The 23,648-nt window shown below is 45.9% G+C and overlaps 1 protein-coding gene across 1 annotated transcript; it reads left to right on the top strand.

The window, feature by feature from the left end:
- Window positions 1-116: 116 nt before the first annotated feature.
- On the top strand, window positions 117-20,657 carry fes (FES proto-oncogene, tyrosine kinase). The gene is made up of 19 exons (XM_086175274.1): window positions 117-166; window positions 697-945; window positions 1,383-1,556; window positions 3,936-4,032; window positions 4,133-4,316; window positions 4,992-5,129; window positions 5,220-5,339; window positions 5,490-5,615; window positions 7,064-7,259; window positions 7,941-8,015; window positions 8,658-8,867; window positions 10,145-10,267; window positions 10,368-10,421; window positions 12,071-12,189; window positions 13,110-13,204; window positions 13,309-13,432; window positions 19,070-19,227; window positions 19,332-19,454; window positions 19,552-20,657. The coding sequence occupies exons 2-19, from the start codon at window positions 721-723 to the stop codon at window positions 19,692-19,694; spliced, it is 2,484 nt and encodes an 827-aa protein (XP_086031400.1). The 5' UTR covers window positions 117-166; window positions 697-720; the 3' UTR covers window positions 19,695-20,657.
- Window positions 20,658-23,648: the final 2,991 nt, after the last annotated feature.

Here is a 23,648-nt window from a genome sequence, read left to right on the forward strand (position 1 = left end):
GTACGAGCGTATGTCGTGTGGACTGCAGACACTTTTTTCTATTTGCTTTGCAGTCAAAAGTTTGTCCGGATGCATGTGGTTCTGGGCGGGCGGGCGGACGGATGTGCATGCGTGTGGTCGGACTCCAACACACTGAACAGAGAGTCAGTGGCAGATTCATTCAAAGGTCCGTTCAACTTCAGAACGTAGATCCCTTTTGATATTTGTTTGTGTAAAAACCAACAGTGCTTTATTGTTTTTTCCTACATATTAGTTACCTCACATTACCAAAAGATCCCATTCCTCTTTCTCACCAGACAAGTGGTTAGGGGTATCACAAAAGTAGAAAGAGAAGTTAATGTCATTTCATTACAGTGAAATGTATTTTTGGAATTTGTCAAAGTACTCTGTGGCGACATTTGTTCTCTGTCAGTTGGACGTTCCTGTCCGCTCTCTTGTGCCAGCCTTCATGAAACCTGTTAAAATATTCCTGTTGTTATATTATTCTGATGCAGATGATGCTGATCCTTTTCCTTTCAAATTGAAACTAAATCTACAAATGCATATGAAACCCCGCTCACTTCATGAGGAAGTGCTGCCTCAAGTGAACATGAAGCAGGGAAGTAACTAGTCATTGGTCACTGCAGCTGTTATCAGCTTTACTGTGTCGCCTTAGAAGACAAATAGGTACAATTGCTGAGGACGTTTCTTTGGCAGTGAAAACCCTTTCCGTACTCCGTGATGGGCTTTGGGGAGGACTTCCACTGCCCGCAGGCTCACGCCGCCGTGCTGCGGCTGCTGGACTCGGAGCTTCACCTGATGGAGGTCATGAAGAAGTGGATGGGCCAGCGGGCAAAGAGCGAGCGGGAGTTTTCGGTGCAGCTGCATCACATGGCATCCGTTGTGGAGAAGTTGGACCGGCCTCAGCTCGGCGTGGGAGTGGACTACATCAGCCAGCTCAACAAGGTGAGCTCTCGGCCCGGCACAGCAACTGAACAGGAATTCATGCATTTCCTGACCTTTACCTTCGCAAAGATCGAGTTACAGAACTGCGCAAGACTGATGTAGAGATGGTGTTGTAACATTAGAAGAGCCTTCCAACTATTATGCAATGGTAGCAACCAAGGATCTGACAACAATGCGGTTACCACTGCCTATTGAGTAATACGGCATAATGACAGAGTACTCATGTGCTGCAGATCTAGAATTCTGTAATTCTTAAATCCAAAACAAGTAACATGTTACACTCCTTTGATGAATTGTGATTAATATGTTGACATATAGCTAAGCGGGTAAACTCAACTGAGTTGAAGGATATATTCAATTCTTAGAAGAAATGCATGTTCCTCTGGTGAGATACCTTCCTGGCCTTTGTCCCACTAACCATTGACCCTTTGTGTCAGTCCTGGGGCGTCCTGGTCTCTCAGACCGACCTGCTCAGCCAGCTCATGAAGAGGTCGTCGGAGGATATTTTAAACGGCCCCATCAGTAAACTGACGCTCCTCATCAGGGACAAACAGCAGCTGCGGAAAACCTACGCAGAGCAATGGAGCCTGCTGAGACAGGAGCTGAGCAAGGTATGACACAAAGCTTGTGCACATATATACACACACACACACACACAGCCGTTACAATGGTTATGAATAATTTGTTACTGTCAATAGACTCAGAGTCCTGGGTGTTCCTCTTTCGTTTCATTGTTAAGCCTGAGGGCTGACTGACGCTGTGGATCATTGTATATCGTTGGACAGATGGCCCTGGACTTGGACAAACTTTTTGTCCAGCTCAGGCCTTCCGGTGTTTTAATTCTTACCTGGCCAAGTGATCCCACAAGGACATCCCCATCTGAGCCCCGTGCAGTTTGGGGTTCCACAGGATTCTGCACTGGATCCCCTGCTGTTTTGCTCTATATGTGGCACCGCTGGGCTCCATTCTACTTCTTCTTACATCAGCAATATTTCTTTTCCTGTGCTCTGACAAGACAAAAATAATTATGATGACAAACAGATCGGCGAGTCATTTTCGTGGCAGTGTCACTCTGTCTTTGGATGAGAGCGTTATTCACTGCTGTAATAGAGTTGCGTGTTCTTTGACAGGACTTTCTTTTGACCTTTATATCTAAGAGGTCACCTTTTTCCACCTTGGAAGATCAGATCTGTCGTGCTGTTAAAGGATGCAGAAATGTCTGCATGGGTTTCTTCAGGTTTCCTCCCACATAAGGTTGATCGGACACCTTAAATTGCCCAGATATGCGAATAAGAGGGTGAATGGTTGTCTATCTATTTGGCACTGTGATAGACACAGAGCAGCAATGGCAGTGTACAGGACTGTCTCAGAAAATTAGAATATTGTGATAAAGCTCTTTATCTTCTGTAATGCAATTACAAAAACAAAAATGTCATACATTCTGAATTCATTACAAATCAACTGAAATATTGCAAGCCTTTTATTATTTTAATATTGCTGATTATGGCATACATCTGAAGAAAACTCAAAAATCCTATCTCTAAATATGGAATATCATGAAAAAGTTTTTTTGGATTGCATTACAGAAGATAAAGAACTTTATCACAATTTTCTAATTTTCGGAGACAGTCCTGTAGATAAGGAATAATCAATTATTTTTTTCTGTCATCTCATTTTGGTTAATAATTAATGTCCCAGCATTTGAGGGAAAGATTTTTTAACTTTGAACGCTCAACTCACTGTTTGTAGGCAAATTTTAACAGAGGAAAACAAATGTGACGGGTTAGTTGGGTGGATTGGCCCTGTGGTTAGCACTTCCACTTCACAGCAAGAAGGTCTGTGGTCGTAGCCCACCGGCGGGGCCTTTCTGGGTGGAGCTTGCACGTTCTCTGTGGCTGCATGAGTTTCCTACAGGTTCTCCAGTCTCCTCCTCGTCCGAAAACACACAGAAAGTCAATTGGTGACATCAAATACTGATTGACGTGTGAATAAGAGTGAATGCTTGTTTTGTCTTGTTTCCCTGGATGGCCTGGCAGCCGGTCCAGGGTGAACCTTGCCTCTTGCCCGATCACAGATGGGATAATGACCCCAAGTGCAGGATAGGTGACGTAGAGAATGGGTGGTTAGTTGTTGGTTCAGAAAGATGAAACGTTCAAGCCTGATTTTGTTGTAAAAACTTCAACTCGCCATTTTAAAGATCTCATCTGAAGTTTGAAGTTTTTACTATCCGTATCTCATTTTTCGCAAACAGCTTGATTTATTTTTACCGATATAAAAGTTCAAAGCTCCCTGGTAGTTGTATCACGTCTTCAGCCGACTTCAACGCGTCGGTGTTCGGAGAGATGAGCTCGACTCCTGTGAGAGAGCAAAATCCGCCGCCTCCAAATGCACCGTCTGACTTTTCGACGAACGTTTTATTCTGAAATGCAAATGCGCTCTGTTGCGGCAGCTTCAGAAAGAGACAGCAGTCAAATGAAATGACGTTCAATCGACGGGAAAGAGGAAGAGTAAATGCATTTGGATGCTATTTCAAACCATCCACTCCGCTTTTTCTATGTCTCCATTTCACTCAGCGAACGATGTGATCTTTTTCAATCAATTATCCGACCATTTTTAGTCCGATTCGCATTTTCTTACTTTGCACCTCGGATTCGTGAGTAAGTGCGCAGAGCAGCCATTTCATGTTCCCACAAAAAAAATCCAACCAGGTCGTGAGCCGTTTTCACCCGTCGGTGTTTTAAAATGACACCAGCAGCAATGGAACCGGGCTCAGCTAATTTCCTCATATCACCAATTTTTTTTTTCCTAAATTCATGTTTCACGTTCCTCTCTAGAGCATTGTGATTGTGTCTACTTCCTGTGTTATAAACGGTCACTCTCTTTCCCGTGGTTTTTTGTTTGAATGTCAGTGCTTTGTTCCTGTGCATGCGTGCACGAATGCGTGCTGGAGAGTGTGTGTACTAAAGCAGAAGCTTGGCTGTGTTTTGCAGGTGACCCAGACGGACCTGGAGAGGCTGAAGAGCATTTACAGGCAGGCGCTCAGAGAAGCAGCTCAGGCCAAGAGGAAGTTCCAAGAAGTCAGTAAAGGTGAGGGATTCCTGGACATTTTTCTATCTATCACTTCATCCATCTCTCCTTCTCCAAGGTCATCCTCTTCATTGAGATGTGTGTGTGTGTGTGTTCACAGGTAAGGAGCGTGACAAGGCCAAAGAGCGTTACATAAAGGCCACAGTTAAGCTCCACCAGCTCCACAACGACTACGTCCTTTCCACCCGGGCGGCTCAGGTTTATCACCAGCATCACTTTGGCCTGATCCAACCGGCGCTGCTGGACTCGCTGCAGACTCTGCAGCAGGAGATGGTGCTCGTCCTGTAAGATCCTGTCTCGTGGGATGCATGGGATGGATCCGCTTGGAGAAATGCAAAACCTTTTTTTCCATGCACAACAGCTGAATATCAATATGTGATAAAAAAATCAAAAAAAAAAAAATCAAAGTGATTCTTTTTAAAGGATTCAACGCTCTCCTCTCGTCTGAGCACTCCACCATTCATGTCCTCCTTTACAAACTGACAGACACTTCAGACACTTAAAAAAAAAAATCTATAAAACAAAGGAGAAGCCGGGACCCTGTGATATCTTTCATTCACATTTCCTCTCTGTTTGTCTCATTACAATACCCTCAAAACAATTTGCTCCGTATTCTCATGCACACGTAAAAGGCCTGAATAGAAACATGTTTGTCAACTACGCAAAGTCAATTAAAAATAAGGTATAGAAAATTTGAAATGAGCATGTAAAAAACAAAATTCCAAGACAAAATTGTCAGAAAATATACTGGATTTTAAAAGCACAGCAGAATAAAGCAGTGTTAAAGGGCCTCAGAATTGTATTTTGGCATTTCAACGGATCTTGCATCTCAATGCTTTCTCATGGAATTATTATATTTTGTTTTTTCTTTTATAAACATATAAATTATTTTATAGATCCCAGAACGTGTCAAACTCATCAACTTTGTATGTGCCGTCTTCTTGCTGTTTCTGGAGCAGAAAAGCGATCTTGCAGGAGTACTTTGACATTTCCACTCTGCTCCACCACGAGGTGGTAAGCGTCCACGGGGAGATGTGCAACGCCATCATGTCCATCGACCCCGGCAGAGAGTACGAGAGCTTCGTCCAGCAGAACAGGTGGACAGACCCGGACCTTCGTGGTCGGTCGCGGGTGCGGGTCCCACCTGACGGGTCATCGGTGGTGTGTGTGACGTTTGTGTGTCCCAGGTCGGCAGGGGAGATCCCGGCTCCTGCGGAATTCGACTGTTGTCTTCTGGAGGAGACGGAGAAGCTGAAACCCAGCCAGGTTGAGCTGAACGACTTCACGCTGGAAACAATCCAGCACAAGTGAGAGGCGATAAATTGGTTCTCAAGCTGAGAACTCTCCTCCAGCTTCCTCTTTGCTTCCGCCTTGACTTCTTTAGCCTCCTGTTTCCTTTTTGTCTCCTACTTCCTTTGTAGGTCGGGCTTTAATCGCTTCCTATCCGTCCCCTGCAGGCTCACCGAAGTGGAGGAGGAGCTGCTAAATCTGGCCCGGACCGTCAGCACCCAGCAGGTGTCGGTGGAGCAGCTGGAGCTCGAGCTGGAGACGGAGAGGGACAGTGCCCAAAATAATGGTCAGAGGTAAGGGGACCACCAAGGGATAAAGTGGCTTGTGTGTGTGTGTGTGTGCCCGGTCCGTCACGGCTCACACCTGCACAGCAGCTCCTAAACAAACAGGTCTCAGGAGCCAGCAATGACCGTATGAATTATAATACAGCAATATGGTGCCGCTTCCCCTCATTTGTCTCGGCTGTCTGGGGTGTGAGGCGTTCACTGTCCCCCGGGACCGACTGAGTCATTAATAAGCTCCCAGAGGGTTTCCCTGCACAAAAGCCTAACTTTTAGAAGCCGCGCATGTGAAGGTGGCGAGGAGTTCTGCTGAGTGATCTCATAACCTGAGGTAATCTGGAGTAGCGAGCCTCCCCTAAGGTTAATGAAATGGGGTCGCTGAGAAATTAATGACATTTTCGACTTACTGCGCATTTAATAAACACATCGTGACCCTTTGACATTAACTACGTTCACAAAAACACGGTAACTTTCTGCTCACCCCCAACAAACTTCGAGGGAAGTCGTGGAACCGATATTCATCCTTTTACACGTTTTGCATGTTTTTAAACGGCAAGATGTCACAGAGACGTCTGACAAACTGCTGTTGTCTGCCTTCACTTTGTTACCTTAATTGCACAGCACAGATATTTTCATCACGCTTAGTTTTCTGCTTATTTCATTTGGAAAGACGGAAGCCTCACAGGCGCTTTGGGGTGACCTTATAGCGCCGATGAGCTGCTTATTTGCATAATAATGAACTTACATTTAAAGTCATTTCATTCAGCTTATCTATTTCCTGTCTGATTTCTCACTTCAGTCTGTGTTTCGTTTTTCCTATCGTAGTTTGACTTTTGTGTTTGCAATGTTTGTATTCGTTGCCTTTACCTCACATCACCTCTCGTGTATCTGTTCTTCATATATTTTATAATCCCCTTTAGCGAGTGATGTCATTACTGATGCCTATATTTTCAACACCAATAGCTTCAACATGTGCATATTCGCAACCAAAATGCGTTCTGTTAAATTTCAATTTTGAAAGTTTTATTAAAATGGTTTTGTACCTAAAAACCTACAAGAATAGATGATTCTGTTGTCTGTAACTTAACAACTAAATGGCCAATCAGTAGACGTCCGTGACCTCGGCTTCAGGCAGGTCGTGTCACTGCATCAGCAACAACGCTAATGAGTTTATTTTGCCGGTTAATCATGGCATCTTATGGCCGGGGTGGAAACACGGCGCGCGGAGGGACTTCGATCCGACCGGAAATGTTCTGGTGAAGAACCTCGGGCGTTCCGCTGACCGAGCTGTGGCTTCAGAACGGCGCCTTGTTATTGACCGCCTCCTCAATAGGAAACTTCCGCAGATCTGGTCGCACCGACCGGCTATTTGTCGACATCTGCGTTGTCGGTTGTTCCATTGACCGGCCCGCCGACGACATCGAAGGGTCATCGAACGGTGCCGCGTGTTGTGTTTTCAGGGTCTACCAGTTCAGTAAAAGACATGCGCTGGAGGAGTGCCGGCAGCAAGTGGCGCTTTCTCAAGGCGTGAAAGCCAAGCTGGAGGTTCAGAGGTTGATACTGAAGGAGAAGCTGGACCAGCTGGGTGACAGGGACCCTCCCCCTGCTCTGCAGCTGGACACAGACCCGCTCCCACCTTCACTCAACACAAACACTGTATGTTGCCTTTTTCGCCGCTCCTCACCTTACTATCTCCTCCGCCCAGGCATGCAGAGTAACTTTGAATATTTGAAGTGTTGGTCAGCAACTGGAGGCTTCAGATGTTAGCAGTTCTGATCAGACCCTGATGATACCAGAGCCGCTTGGCGGACACACAGTTTGACAAATAACCTTCATTTTACGCTTCACGGTTCCTCGCGTAAAGTTCCCTGATCTTTCCAAAATTCGAAAGGAAATGGGAAACATGACAGGGACCCACGTGCTGGAATGAGATGTCGTGAACAGAATTCCAATCCCGGGTTTGAAATGAAAAGCTGCGGATGAAGAGGGGTCGATAAAATACGCCACAATTATTAGACTCATATTTTAATAGCAAATTTAAATGACATGTTCTTTACTGAGATGTTTTATTTTATATTAATTCATGTTTCCACTCTGCTCCATTTAAATGAGTTAATTTAGACAAAATACATGTTACAGATTCACATTGCAGTAATGATAATAAAAAACATTCATAGAAAAATATCGTAATGCTGCATATGATTGGATTTATTCACTTCTAACACACAAACCCGGTTACACTTCTGCATTTCAAATGCATTAATAGTAAAGCAGGTTAGTCATTTAATTTAATTTAATTTGATTTTTTTTTAATTAACTGTGTGATCTGTTTTCCAGGACTACAACCAAGCCTCTCCCAAAGTGCACAGGATCTTGAACAACCTGAGTGACCTTTTTAAATCCAAAAATGAGGTGGGTTAAACACTTTGTTCGTAGTCAGGCCGTAACTGCATCACACATTAATAGAGTTTGTATTAGCATGTTTTGCACAGCAGTATATAAACATCATCGCCGTATTGACGCTAAAGGACATTTTTAAATGAGGTGTTATAAAGAAGGGCGCTCATCACGGCTACTCTTCCACCTCCTGAGCCAAACAGCCAACTCTTCATCTTTTACTCAGGAAGCCTCGTGTCCCTCAGGGCATCTTTCTCTTGAGTTTCTCGCTCCAAAAGCAACACTTGACTGTTTTTCTTTAAAAAAAAAAAAATGAGATGGAACTTTCAAATATCTGCGCCACCATTAGTTCATCATAGCTGTGAGGTGATTGTGTGCAGAGAGAGGAGACCCGGTGACCCTGGAGACGCTTCTTCATCTTCATTAGGCAGCAACCGGACGGGAACATTTCTATTTTCCAACTGCAGAATTGATCAAACAAATGTTGCGCCAAATTGATTTTGTGCCACCGACCCGTTGGACTTGGAGCCAGAATTATTTGCTGATTTCCTTCTCAAGTGCAATCTTACGCTTTCACTTTCAAGTTTTGCTTTGAAGCGGCGTCTGAAAAATCACACTTGAATCCCCCGCGGTTGCGTTTATCTCCCACGTCCTCAGGTGCTCCCGCCCCTTTCCGCGCTGGAGGAGGCCGAGCGTCCGCTGAGCCAGCAGGAGTGGTATCACGGAGCCATCCCACGGCCGGAGGTCCAGCAGCTGCTGAAGAACAACGGGGACTTCCTGGTGAGGAAGAGCCAAGAGAAGCAGGGCTACGTGCTCTCCGTGCACTGGGACGGCTGCTGCAAGCATTTCCTCATCCAGAACACCGAGGTCAGTCATAGTGCTTCACAACACACGCACTTGTTTCTTTGGTTTTTTTTTGGAGGGGAATAGTCGTGGTGCTGCCGTGTTTTCATTCCGACATGTTTAAAAAAGGGTTCAAATCAGAAATGTGTCGGGGAAAGGCTTCGGCTCCCGTTAGGGCGAGTCTGGAGTTAGTCGGAGAAATAAAGGCGGCTTTCGGAGGACGGCTGAGTCACGCTCACGGAATACATGACTGGCTTGGAGCGCAGGCAGAGGAACTTTGTGGAAACTTTGAAATCCATCGAGTGGGAACACCATGGTACGCGTCTGTGAACTTGCAGTCGATTCTACAATGAATTATGCTGCGTGTTGCTCTAAGACCGTCTAGCAGAAAGCCAACCGGAAACGTATCTTTTGAGGCGGCTGATGGGCGCGGGCGCAGGCGTGGATCCACCGAGGCTGTAAAACAAGAATTGAGGATTTTTCTTTTGCTCTCGTCCAAAGGCCTCATTTGAATCCCGCCGGGATGCTGTTGGGGCGGGTTAAATTGGGCGCTATATCCGAGGAAATCCTCAAATATCAAGCGGCTGAAGGAGAAACGGTCCAACATTCGGGAAATTATGCAAAACCTCCAGAGGGAGTGACTTCCCCCCCCCCCCCCCCCCAGCGGGCTGACACGGGCCTCTGGGGCCTCCGGGTTGCGCTCGCTCTTCGGAACAGAACATCCGCTGGGATTCTACCGGAACAAATGGGGCCAAAAAACTCATTCGGTTTGTCGTTTTGCTCAAGTGTGACACCTTTCGTGAACACGGTCAAATGTTTATTTGCGCGATTTTGCGATAAAATAAAAACACCCATGAGCGTTCATCATCTTTCTCACACGGCCACCTGAGGTCTTGTCATTTTCTTATTGCTCAGAATTATTTGCATACTTCAGCATTTAGACAGAGTGTAACAATTCCGACTCTTCATGTTGTTTCTGCGTTCACGTGCGGTTTCTTCTGGGTTCTCCGGTTTCCTTCCACATCCCAAAAACATGGAGGTTTTTTGGAAACCCTGCATAACCCAGACATGAACGAGCGGGTGAATGGTTGTGTGTCTCTATATGTGGCCCTGTGATTGGTTCAGAGTGAACCCCGGCTCTTGTCCAGTGACAGCTGGGATTGGGGCAGGATGAGCAGTAAAGATAATAAATGAATGAATGACTGAATCTATATTTTGTGTTATTTGACCTCAACGGCCGTGTCCTCTCTACACCGTGTGTGTTTCCGCATATCCGTCTCCGAACGCTTCCCTGCGTGGAGAATCTGTACCGTCTGGACGGGGAGAGTTTCCGCAGCGTCCCCCTGCTGATCCACCACCTCGTCTCCTCGCAGCAGTTCGTCACCAGGAGGTCCGACATCACACTCGGGACACCCGTACTGAAGGTACGCACATCGTCCAGACCGGAGAGCCGATTAATTATCACACAACGCTCAGTTATTGATTATGCGTTTCGTTTAATTTTTTTTCGTTCCGATGTCGCAGGACAAATGGGTGCTCGAACACGACGATGTCATCTTGGGCGCCATTATAGGACAGGCGAGTACATTCGATACTTCTAAACAAGAGTTGACAAATTCGATGGTTTCCGCTTCGATGTTTATCTACGTTTGGCTTCTGTCAGAACTCTTTGATCAGGAAGTAGTTTTGGGAGGCTGAGATTGGGAGGCAGATTGAGACGAAATCTGAAAGTGCAAAGAAACCGCGCAGGGCCGCTTAGCGGTCGGTTACCACGGGGAGCCGACGCAACGGCCTCTGCCGAAGGAGCGGGCGACCCGACGGGGTTCCATGCGTGAAAGCTGAGATGATCGAGATAAGACGGAGGGGGTCACCTGCCTCGGGGCAGCTTCCGTCTGATTTCTAATGAATGTGCAGATGAGACGTTTGCAGAACCCAGGAGGTCACCAGCAGCCGGGGAGGGGGAGGGAGGTTGCCCGGTCTAGCTTTTACCCTGATCCTAGAGGGATTTAAACCCCCCCGCCTTCTCCAAAGCCTCAGAAAACTCCCACTCTTTGCAGGTTTATCAGTGTCTGCAGGACAAAGAACAGATTTCCTCAACTTTTAAGCAGACCTTCCAGTATTGTCCAATTAACTGATCATCGGAGGCCGTCACCGATGTGCGGCCGGCAGACAGAGGTCGTGCTGGGCAGTTCACCGGGCACGTGGGGAGATCTCCAGAGCCGACCGGGGGGGTATAGGAGACACTTTTCCCCTCAGCTCCGTCTTCGACTCTCACCGGTGTTGCAGAGATCTGCAGAGATCTGGTGTGAAGCAGCCTGGCAAGGGTCTGGTTTAGATGGTGATGTTTTTAAGACTCTCCTCCTGGGTAGTCAAAGCATGTTGTTTTCTGTCTTTTTATGAAAAAAAAAAGGAACAGCAGGAGAGGAGGATGGAGGGCCGGATGTCTCTGACTCTGGTTCGGGCGGCTAATTCAGTCCAGGGTTACAGCGGCTCCTGAAGGCTCAGCCGCCTCCTTTCGAAAGCGGTCAAAAACTGTGAATACCAGACATGAAAGCTGACGGTGGAAAAAATTATCATCAGAAATAAAGAGTCAAAATTGCTACAGGGAACCATAGCTAGTTAGTTACCGCATAACAATCACTATAGCCTGTATTAAAGCTAGAAAGGCCAAAAGAAGATACTGTGAGGTTACTTAAAGTCAACCCTAACTCTAATGACAGCTGGGATAGGCTCAAGCCAACACTGCGACCCCAAATGAATGAATGAATGAATGAATGAATGAATGAATGAATGTTTAGCAGTCGTCCTCTGCAGTAGAATTAGTAGAAAACCGTAGAATAGCAGTGCAGTCTCATAAATGTAATGCATGTCCCATTTTGTCATGTTCCACTGAAAACCCACTGTTTATCCTGTGATAATTCTCATTATCAGTCTGGAAAACATGAATAATCATAAAAGTGTTTTTCATTTGGAATTTATTAACGTTTATAACGCAGCACAGAAAAACTCCAAATATCTCTAGCTATTAATCTTTCACCGCAGGGAATCTTAACATTTTCTGCATTTTAATGGCTTTCAGTCCAAAACACAAAGTTCCATCTGGTTCTCTGTCTTCTTCATCCGTGATATCGTGTTTATAGCCGAGCAGAAAATCGGCAGCGGTGCCACGTCAGGTTTTCTAAAGAGGAGATGGACTTGCGGCGAGGCATGATGTTTGCTCTCCACAGGGAAACTTTGGAGAGGTGTACAGTGGCTTCTTACGCTCTGATAAAACCCCTGTGGCGGTGAAAAGCTGCAAACAGAACCTGGCCTCGGAGCACAAGAACAAGTTCCTGATGGAAGCCAGGTCAGTGCACACGCATGCATGCCCACACACACACACAGGAACACACACACACACAGACACACACACCCACACAGACACAATCACACACTTGTGGCCATTTGGCACCATAGGCAAATACCAAGGGTGCCACAGCCTCCAGGGAGTGCCTTCAATATGATGATATAAAACTATTCATTACTGTTAAAACTCTTATATTAAAACTCTTACTATTAAAATGTTTATATTGATACACATATAAAGTAATGCCAAATAAATATACAGAAATGAGTTGCCCCTCTGTGGAGGGAGCGGTGATTTTACTAATATGATCCCTTGTTGTATTTATAACTTATTGATAATAGATTATAAAGAAATGGTGCAGGAGGTAGATCGATCATCCTTGGAACATTTCCGGTTTGATTCCCGGTTCCTCCTGGTGAGTCGAAGTGTTGTTGAGCAAGATACGGATCCCCAAACTGCTCCCCTGGCGCTGGTGGACGGCAGCCGACCGCTCATGGTTCATCCTTGATGGGTTGAATGCAGAGAGCCCTTATTTTGTGTTGAGAGTATTTTTTTTTTAATTTATTTCAGATTTTTTTTGGTCTGTTTGAAATTTGTAAAGCATGTAAATTAGGTGACATAGTATTTATTATGTTTTTAATGACATCTTGATTAAAGACAACAATAAAAACAATGCATTTTTTTTTTTGTAAGAGAATGTAAATCGAGGGGGAGGGGCGGCCCTACATAAGGAAGGAACCTGCTCACGCAGGACCTTCACACCGTAGCATTAACCAACCCTGACGCGGGTCTCCAACTTACACGAATCGAAATCTAGCCCAGTTTGAACTCATCCTTTCCGATCACTCACTTTAAGTCAGACCCTTTGAGTTGATAGTAGACTGGTGGGGCTGATGGTTCCTCCTCCCTGTGTCTGCCAGGATCCTGAAGCAGTACAATCACCCCAATATTGTGCGTCTGATAGGAGTTTGCACGCAGAAACAGCCCATATATATCGTCATGGAGCTTGTTGCAGGTAACTGTGTGTGTGTGTCTGCTTCACATTTCAAACCCGTGACGGCGTCTCTTGTCCCGCCGTCTTATGGCCGCCCTGACATCTCTGCCCACGCGCCTCGCAAGGCGGTGACTTTCTCTCCTTCCTGCGAAATGAGGGTTTCACTCTAGAAGTCAAGATTTTGGTGAAGATGACAGAGAACGTGGCCGCAGGCATGGAGTACCTGGAGAGACAGAAGTGCATCCACAGGTCAGTCAGTTATTTATTGCTTGTTAATGTGTTATTATGACAGCAGACTTCCCCTTCTTCCTCTTCTTTCGGCTGTTCCCTTCAGGGGATGCCACAGCGAATCACCTTCCTCCATCTAACCATCTCCTCCGCATCCTCTTCTCTCACGCCGAACAACTTCCCATCTTCTTTCACTCCGCCCATAGGTGGATCCAAAGAAATCCATTTGTATTGAAGATAATCAAGAACCTTTCTTCCTCTTTGCTACACGCATAGAGACGCACACACACACACACATTACTCAGGAAAATGTATGATAGAGATCTCGACGCTCTGGGTGGCGGTTTCATCTGCAGCTCCGTCTGTGCAAACCCAGGACGAATCATGTTAAGAGAAAATGTGATTCAAACCTCCGGCGCTCTGTGTCCTGGAACCCCACGGGTTGAAGACGCCGCCGCCTGATTCGCGCCGCAGTTCCATTTCAAGGCCGAGCATCTCTGAGAGCGATGCGAAAGCGCGTTCGCCTGGACTGCAAACACCAAAGATGAGCTCGTTCGACACATTTTCTCAGAGGCAGAGAAGCGTAGAGGAGCCGGGCGGATGATATCAGGAGGAAAATAACAAATCACAACCAGAGACTGGTGGCCAAAATCCCACAGACCCGTGGATGAGATGGACGCCTGCGGCTCCAACTGGAGTTTGATCTCTAAGAAACTGAGCAGTTGCTTTTCCGGAAGCCTGCTTCGAGGCTGCTTCCCCTCAGGGCCGGACATCCGGCCGAAGAAGAGACATTTTCAGTCAAATCCCACTGTGGATCCAGACTGTCACGACAACTCCGGTCCTTCGTCCGTCCGCGGACCACGATTGCCGAAAAGAACGGTTGCTGAAGAACCGAGACGCTTCCGTCGGACACGAAGCTCCGCTCCGGCTGAGCCGAGAGGTCGGCTGACACTCACAGGATCTCCACTCTGTGTGTTTCCATTGAGAACCTTGATCAAGAGCACAGAGTGGCAGTGGTTAGCGCTTCCCCCCCCCCGCGGAAAGAAGGTCCCTGCTTCATATCCGACAGCGTGTCTTCCTGTGTGGAGCCTCCATGTGGTCTCCGTGTCTGCGTGGGTTTCCTCTGAGTTTTCCGGGTTCCTCCCACGGTCCAAAAACGTGCTGGAGACCCTAAATTGCCCAGAATGGTGAGCTAAATGATGTGTGAATGAGAATGAATGGTTGCATGTCTTTATATGTGGCCAATTTAGAAAATAGCTTAGAGTCCATCTTTTTGAAAAGTTTATATTCACTGTGTTTTAAATCACAACTAGAACTGTGCCATCACATCACATCTCAATAAATTACTTAAATTACTTAAAAATTAATATCTGACCGCCGGGTTTGCACCCCAACTACAGTTTGGAAGCAGATGCACCCTGCAACACACATTGGATGCGCATTTGCATGTGTGTTAGTGTGTGTGCAGACTGCTTGGACAACCCTTAACACTTAAAAGTCTTTTTTTTTTTTTTCGGGTTGACTTTGAACGCCACATGACTGCGACTCACAGCAGCCCTTCGCGGTCATCCCGCAGTTTGGATTACAGTTTAGAGTTTTGACCCACAGATTGAAAATCCAGCAGCCGCCAGTCAGAGGAGCATCTCAGCCTGGCCTTCGTCTCCTCGATTTTGGGAGGCGGTGATTGTTCTGTACGGCCGTCCCTCCTGTCACAGGAAGAACAATGGCCCGAACTTGGTTAACCATTAAAACCAGTTACCGGTCAGTTTTACGCGACTTTAGTTTTCAATGAGCGACCCAGCTGTTCTCTGGCGCGTCTCACCAAACCATCTGGAATAGATGGATGAGCTGCTGTTTCAAGATGTTATTTTTACATTTTCTGTAAACTGTAGAGAATCCCCCCCCCCGGAGGTCAGGAGAAGTTTGCATCATCACCAGTGTAGCAGGTGTCACATGACAATGGAAGCCATGGAAACCAGCCATGGCAACAAGCGTCTTGCTTTTCGATTATTTGAGCTCACCCCAATATTCCTAACAAAAACAATAGCGTGCTATTTCCTTGACTGACCCGCATCATGTAACATTGAGATGTGAAACCTTTCAAACAGCAGGAGGCCTGACAACGGGTCGGTTTTTCAGCTCTCTGACAAAATAAGTGTCAAAATGGATTTTGACCGAAATATCGCAGACACTATTGATGTCTAGAAACGTGGACGGCCATCTCCGAGGCCAACGGGATTTCAGCTGCTTCTTATATCACAGTCCCGATTTGTAAAAAAAAAACAAAACAAAAAACAAACAAACAAACAAAAAAAAAAAAAGATGGTATTCTTAAAGGGGAAACCAGCCTTTTCCATATTTGCAGGGGGACCAGCCCTCGGGTCTTGCACTTTAGCCAACATTTGCTCCTCCTCCTCTACTTCTTAGCATTTATGTTCATTTATTGGGATTCGTTTGGCTCGTGAGAGTAAACCGGAGAACTTGGAGGAATCCCACGCAGACACAATGAGAACATGGATTCTCCACACAAATTCCTGTGGGAATCAAACCAGGGATCTTCTTACTGTTTTTTTGGTTTGTTTTTTTTTAATCGTCCCTGCTGCAAACCAACAGGGACGATTCATTTAAAGGGTTTTTAACTTTCTGCATTGGGCGCAGATCTCCATTCATTTCTCGTAATCTTAATCAATCATTTTCCGAAATCGCCTGCACGTCAGAAAATGCTGGATACCTTACATTTCCGTGAGTGTTTTCCGTCCCCTGTAAAGTTCCTACCTGCACATCTGGAAAAGATGTCCGGTCTTTAGGGGGTTTTGTCTTTGTGTTTCCACAGCAGTTTAAGGGTCGAATAACAGGGATTTTGGCTCTGAGCAGGAAACTCCAAGTCCGAACAAACCGAACCGAGGAGACGCAGAAGCTTGGGTTTTCACATTTGCGTTCTTGTCGACGAGCAAATTGTTTCCCTTGTATTCGTTCGTCTGTGATCGTTTTTCAAACGACACTTCCTGCCGCGGAGGACTTCCTTAACCTCACAAACCGGCGAACGAGTTTCTTTCGAGAGCGAAATGAGAAACGTCCACAATCGTAGCGACATCTTTCTCCGGGTGACCTCACAGATGTCGAGGTCTACTGCGAGGCGTGGGATCGCTTCAGAATCCGTCTCCGAGGAAGAACTACAGGCCTGACAAGTGCAACGGTGACGTGAGCGCAGCCTACGATTGGTATTTTAAAGTGGCCGACGGCATCAAGATCCAAGGGTCGGTTGACGTCCGTGTGTTTTTTGCTTCGAGGCCTCGTCTGACCGGCCGACGTCCCGTCAAATCTCCATCACTCGGCCGGCCGGATGAGCACCGGGTTACCAGAGGGAGCGAAGTATGAACGCGGAGACAAAGAGCGACTTTGTTTGTGTGATAAAAACAATACGACGGGAAGAAACCGAAGGAGAAACAGTTCAACCGCACGAAGATGCCAAAACAGAAGAGAGGTCTGAACACGGAGTCTGAAGACTCGACTGAATGTGAGGCGCCGCCAGAGACGCCTCTGATGAGGGAAGAAGAGGAAGAGCGGGTCTTAAAAAGATGGGATCTGATGCTATTCTCAATAGCGGGGAGAGTTTTTTTTCTATTTTTTGTTTTTTCCGTTTCTGATCGCCAACTCAATCGCTGCGAGGTCTTCAAACCCCCCCCGGATACGGCGGAATACTCGGACAGAACGAGAGGAAATGCTGGCGGGCCTCCGGCGTCCTCAACCTTTACAGGAGGCTTTCCAAGTAACCTTCTCACACACCGCTGTTATTTTTAACTCCTTCCTAAAGCTCCCCACTTGTACCGCCGGAGGAAGAACACACATACTCCACCTCGCAAAGTTGAGAAGTTTGGATGAAAGATCTATGTTGTTGTATAACTTCTCACTCCTGTTGGTAGAGAATTCCACTTTTATTACTGTGTAATAAGCAGGGAAACGGCTGTAAGATCGTGGACGTTTGCTTGCCGCCTGCGTGCACGCTCACCTTCGGCCTCCGGCTCGTGATGCCGACTCGCAGATGCACTCACAAGGTGGAGCTGCTGTCCCAACTATTTCAAACCCTTTGGCGTCCTCCGACGATCAAGATCTGTATTTTTCAAAACTTTGCATTTCCTGTCATGGCTGCACTTCATATGTCATTTTTTTTCCCTCTTTTCCCAATGTGACATTTCATTGGTCCCCCCCTTTTTTTTTTCACATGATCGCTTTTGTCTGACCTCTTCATCGCCAGTTTGCTCTCCACCTCGGCACCCTTTCACCCACATTCCTGCCACGTGGCGCTCCACCTCATGTGGTCACATGCGCTCCCAGCTTCCATTATCAATGATCCATTATCTATCGATTTTGTGTGATTGGAAAAATTCTGCTGCCTTGGAGAAATAACCATTGCAATAATAGCCATTCTCTCTTACGTTGATTTGAAGAGGCGTGATTTCAATATCTGAATTCAGCAAAGATAAAATAACTTACTTTTTGTTTTTTTTCTTTTGCAACCGACCTCAGGTGAAGTTGCAGTTTATGAAGATTATACATCCGATCGCCGCTTGTCACCGAGTACCGAGCACTATTTGACAGTCTCGTGCTTGTGGTGACTTGTGACACGCGTGGTGTCGTGTACACAACACGTGTTTCGCGTATCTGTTATATCAGCCGTGTTACACTGTATTCAATTTATATGCCTAGTACCAAACTTTATTGGACGCTAAACTAAAGTAAATTAAACTAGAATAAACTTCCTCTGATTGCGCCTCAGGGATAAATTAAGTGATTCCGATTCTAAATGGCCTAAATAACTACCTTTCTCCTTTTCCTATTTTCATTTAATTGGAAAAAAAAGATTGAAATGAAAACTTCTCATTAGATTAAAAGACAATTGAAGTTCAAGGAAGGTTGAAATCAGATTTCCGGTGAGAAAAGTTTTCCCGGTACCTTTTGAGATGTTGAAAAATTTTGTTTTCAGATCAAATAAAATCTACAGACTCTCCCGCTTTAATGCGAACGTTATACCTGTAGAGCGCCGTCTACCAATCGATTCTGCAATGAGAACATCAGAGGGTGAGAAAACGGTTGTGATATCCTATCTTTTATGTTCCTCGCTAGTCTAAACTGTGTAAAAGTAAAAAAAAAAACTCTTCCCGCAACATTTTATACATTTTTCATGAGACAACGAGAGGCGGCGAGTTCTCACTAAAGCCGGATCTAACTGTCAGAACTGGGATTTGTTTGCGACAAATGAAATTAGATAAAATACGCCGAGTCTTGATCCCCAGCGCAAGCTTGAAAAAAAAAAGCGTCACGTCGGTCGCTTGAAAGTCGAGCGGGCCGTCGGCGAGGCTGCGAGCGCTCCGGAAGCGGCGGGAGGCCGCGACACCGGCCTCATTACCGGGCAGTCGTACCGGTGGGAGCGGATCGGAGCCGCTCGCCTTCTGTCTTGCGGAAGACGAGAAACGACGGGAACGCCGGCTCTCTCGGTCCGACCCCCCCCTCTCGCCCTGCCTGTTCGCTCACTTTGCTTCCGTCTCGGTTTGTGATGTTTTTTTTTTCCCCCTCTTTCCCCCCCCCGGTCTCTTTCGCATCCATTTTTCATCGCCTTCTCTCGTAGGACTCGCTCTTCTCACGGCTTGTGTCTTCCAGAGATCTGGCAGCGAGGAATTGTCTGGTCGCGGAGCAGAATGTGGTGAAGATCAGTGACTTTGGGATGTCCCGCCAAGAAGATGGCGGCGTGTACTCGGCCGAGGGCGGCCTCAGACAGATCCCTGTCAAGTGGACCGCTCCCGAGGCCCTCAATTATGGTATGTCAGGGGGCGCCGTCCGCCTCTCTGTCTCCCGCTTCCACACACCTGAGTCCTCATCCACGGGTTTCTGCATCGACGCTGACCCCTGCTGGTCTCTCCAGGCCGCTATACCACCGAGAGCGACGTGTGGAGCTTCGGTATCTTGCTGTGGGAGACCTTCTCCTTGGGAATGACGCCGTACACCAGCATGAGCAACCAGCAGACCCGGGATGAGGTGGAGAAAGGTACGCGCTCATAAATCCAAGTAATGAGGTGTCAAGTTCCTCCGCCGTGCTGGAAACGTACATGCAATGTTAATAACTCTGCGCTGGTGTGATCCAGGGTACCGTATGCCCCCCCCCCGCGGATGCCCCATGGAAATCTCCAGGCTCATGAGCAGCTGCTGGCAGTACGATCCAGGAAACAGGCCGCCTTTCAAGAAAATACAGGCCGACCTCAGCGCTTTGTACCGCATGATTACCTGAAACCTCGCCGGCGGTTAGTTTTTCATCGCAGTCGTTCTCTCTGACCGGTCGCTATTCGGTGTGTGTTTTACTCGCGGCGGTTTTATCCGAGGTCAAATCTTTTCCCGCCGGAGCAGATCTCCCGGACGCTCGGGGAAGCGACACCGTTTTAAAGTTTTGGGACGTTTGATATTATTTATTACCGACGCTTTCATATTTTATTTGTTTAAACTGCAGCTGCCTGGTTTTTTTTCCCCCATCCGGTCTTTACAAAAGACATTCACAAACTGTTTATAACACACAGAATCTTGCTACTTCTGCCAATTGACGGTATTAATTAGTATTGGATATGACATTCAACAGACATAAAGACTGTTTACTGATTTGAACGAAAGGTAAATAAAGTCTTTTCTTTCAACTGATCCGACTGTCAGCCTGGTTTAGAGCCTCCGAACACGTCAGCTTGTTTCCCCATCACGTGTGAGACGAGGCAAATCCTCACCCACGATATTGAGTTTTCTTGTTCTTCATAATATTAAATAAACAAGTAGAAATGACTCAACGGAGGATGAGCATCCAGGATACATATATATCCATGCATATTAGATGAGGCTGCAGCAGGGAGACGAGCAGGGGGCGGAGAGGGTGAACTCAAAAACCTTGTGGCTTCAAGGTGACAACGTAGGATCGCTATTTTTAACAAGCAACTTTCTTTTCTTCCGTTCCTCTCTTCATTCGTTCGATCCTGTTTCCCACTGATCAAATGAGGAAAAAAAAATACAAGTCTAATAAATGCATTTTATAAATGAAATGAATTAATAAAGAGGCCAACATGAATTACTTTGGCACATTCTTGTCCTTAGACACTGTCACTTTCTCACATTCCCTCTCTCTCTGCCTGACCGCATTCATATTTACGCCCAGAAATCCACACACACACTCACACATGCACACACCTGCCTTCAACAAAGCAAACAAACAAGTCACTAATTTGCCGTCTGTTTCAGAAATGATACAATTCATGAAACTATGAACTTCAGAAGACGGACAGGTTCACATTTACTTGTGATTTTTGACCTTATATTGTTTTTTTTTGTTGGTATTTATCACATTTGCACAAGTGTATGCATACATGCATGCATGTATGCGTATCTATGTATGCATTTATGTTTTTCTTTATCTGATACGGTGCGTGTGGGCATATGTGTGTGTACATGTGTGCACGTGCATGCCCCGTGCTCACATTTTGAGACCATTAGGCTGATCATAATTGATTATATTCCACTGTCTGAACGTCTAAGTGCTCTCTCTTTTTGAAACCAATTTTATTTTACTATTAACACACCGCTAACCACTTGCGTTCCAAACCCTCGAGTCCCAAAAGGGGTTTCCGACTAATCCGCCCCCCCCCTCCCAGACATATTACATCTTCATCTTCTCAGACGACCTCGCCGACGAAATCAGTGGTTTTGAAAATAGACGACACTGTTTGCTCGAAAAGAGCACAGAGAAAGAACAGAGAAGCGAACGGCGTTACGTCAGATGCTGCCGTCTTGGATTTCTGAGTGAAGGCGTCTGATTGACGTTGACGCGTCTGCCCACGCTGCCAGTGTGGGTGTGCCGTGTCACGAGGAGGTTACACTGATATTGATAAATGCAGATAATGCAGACATTTCTTTGTGGCCTACTCTTTTTGGATTATTGTAGCCGTGTGTATATACTCTTCCTTTGTAGATTTAAATCACGTTAAATTTACCGTGCAAAATCCTTTTGACTCCCTGGTGATAAGACATGTTCATTTGCCAGGCGTCAATTTGAGATTAATCTCACGGAGAATGAAAACATTCGGTTCCCGGTGCGGAGGTGACATGAGAAAGCGACGCAGATTTTCTTTTTGCCAAGTAACACTCATCTTCAATTATTCAGGTTGATTTGCGTAAGCGCCCGATGCCAAAGCAGACTTTGAAGGGAATTAATTAATATACCCTGAGAAATGTTTAGCACAGTGGGTGTGGTAGTCGTAAAGCATGAGCCATCCTGCTGCTGTTTGCTTGTGACTGATTTGTTTTAACTTTGCTTGTGCAACTGTAAGGCTTTAGAAACCAAACCGGCTCGACATGTCGGGAGACATTTGGTCGAGTGTCATATGATGTCTCAGCCAGGAAAAAGGAATCACGTGAATTTGGCTCAAATGCAACAAAACCTGAAGTCCTCCACATTGTATTATGAGGAGATTCTGGTGGGGTTGCGTGCGTGCGCGAGTATGTTAGCGTGCCAAAAGTAGTGATATTATCAATTGAAAAATTGCATCAAAATAATTGATCAAATGAAATGATGTAATCACAATACAATAAAATATGCTTTCATTCATCCCACAGTGGCAAGATTTGATTTCCACTACATTAAGATTACTTTAGCATTGCATAAAAAGTAGATTGTGTGGATGTGTATCTGTGTTGGTCTGCGTATTAATAAAACAAATCGTATATCATGTGTAGTAGTAGGATAATAATGCATACTCTATATATCAGGTAATATTTCACGATTCTATCAAATACTAATGCCGATACTTCTAGGACATCTTAATGTTTATAGAATCCATGAGTAGTATGGGCGTTATAATTGTTTTTGCTTTGTGGATTGGTTACATCGTCCCTTGCACGTGCACTACCCGATGGAACTTGTGCACATGTGTATACACGCACACTCCCTCGTGAAAGGGCACGTACAAGTCGCGGGACAGACCATGTGAGTGGCAAAGATGGTGTGTGACAAACTGCTTTCTCTGCATCAAAACAGATCATAACATTCTGCCTGAGGATTATCAGGGTGCCGGATCACCCTCGGAGTGTGCAGGCCCTGCAGACTTGATGCTCCCATATCTCAGTCACATCTGGCAGCGTGCTCTCCCTCCAAAGCACCTTATGTTCTCGCAAATTCTTTCTCTGTTCGTCAGAGCGCTCAGACTACAGCGCGCATACACGGATCAGTCAAAGCACAGGCTTGATTGGCAAGCCGGACCAGGCCGACAAACATCATAATCCTCAGGTATAATTAAAGACCGCTCACACAGATCTAGATGACATGTTAAAGTATTAAGCCGTAAGGACCTGTCAGTGGCTCCCGGTGGGTTTGTGTAGTGAAATAAAAACAATTATATGCTGTCATCTCACTTTCCAAGAAGTAGAACAGCCTTGGTTTTTTGTGACATCGACAGTGACAGGAGCTGTGCCCACCGGAGCTGATGTGCAAATGATACTTTCAAAGCCTCCATACTTACTTGTCTGCAACCAAAATTACACATGCACGTCAACTTTTGACATCTGTCGCCGGGTTCCCTTTGTCTCACTGAAATGTCATATGATATTATCTCAGAATCTTTTGGTAGCAGACAAGACGCCGCATTAGTAAAAACAATGCTGAGGGAAAAGAAAGAAAACTTGTTTAAATAGCTCAGTTTCGCTGATCTATGTCTCACTTACATACAAATGACAGCAGCTCATAATATCTTCTGCGACATCATTCCAGCGACACAGAGCCACTGAAGATTTCTGGAATGTGGACATTAGATAAAATCTCAAACCCCCATATAGTCATTCAGTCACATGTGCAGGCACTTCAGACAAATATTTACTGAAAACTTTGCATCTTCATCGCTGAAATGAACAGAAATGTTTGCGATGGTGCCCGCTCCCGTCGTATCTTAAATGTCCGCTTCATAAGTCGATCTCTGAATGAGCGAACAGTTCCATTAGTCCCATTTCTGGACCGCATCGGTCAGTGAGGACTCTTATCACAATAGTTTGCGGTCGATTTTTTTTCTTAATTGATTAATTTATTTCTATTTTTGCAAAATAAGGTCTTCTTACATCTGGGGCTCTGTGCCGTTGGTCCAAGTTGGCTCATTAAGACTATTTCATGAGCAGATTCCCGCATCCGTCCTCAGCTGTCAATCGCGTTCCTCGTTCTAGCCGT

Source organism: Fistularia commersonii, chromosome 27 (genome assembly GCF_037954325.1).
Source record: "Fistularia commersonii isolate RoL2024-O1a breed Wild chromosome 27, RoL_Fcom_v1.0, whole genome shotgun sequence".
In the NCBI taxonomy this organism is placed as follows: Eukaryota; Metazoa; Chordata; class Actinopteri; order Syngnathiformes; family Fistulariidae; genus Fistularia; species Fistularia commersonii.

Excerpts from the sequence above, each read along its gene's own strand:
- fes (XM_086175274.1), top strand. The coding sequence starts at position 721 with ATGGGCTTTGGGGAGGACTTCCACTGCCCGCAGGCTCACGCCGCCGTG. Across the intron at positions 5,340-5,489 it reads CTGGAAACAATCCAGCACAA|GCTCACCGAAGTGGAGGAGG; the intron begins GTGAGAGGCGAT and ends CGTCCCCTGCAG. Across the intron at positions 13,205-13,308 it reads CGTCATGGAGCTTGTTGCAG|GCGGTGACTTTCTCTCCTTC; the intron begins GTAACTGTGTGT and ends GCGCCTCGCAAG.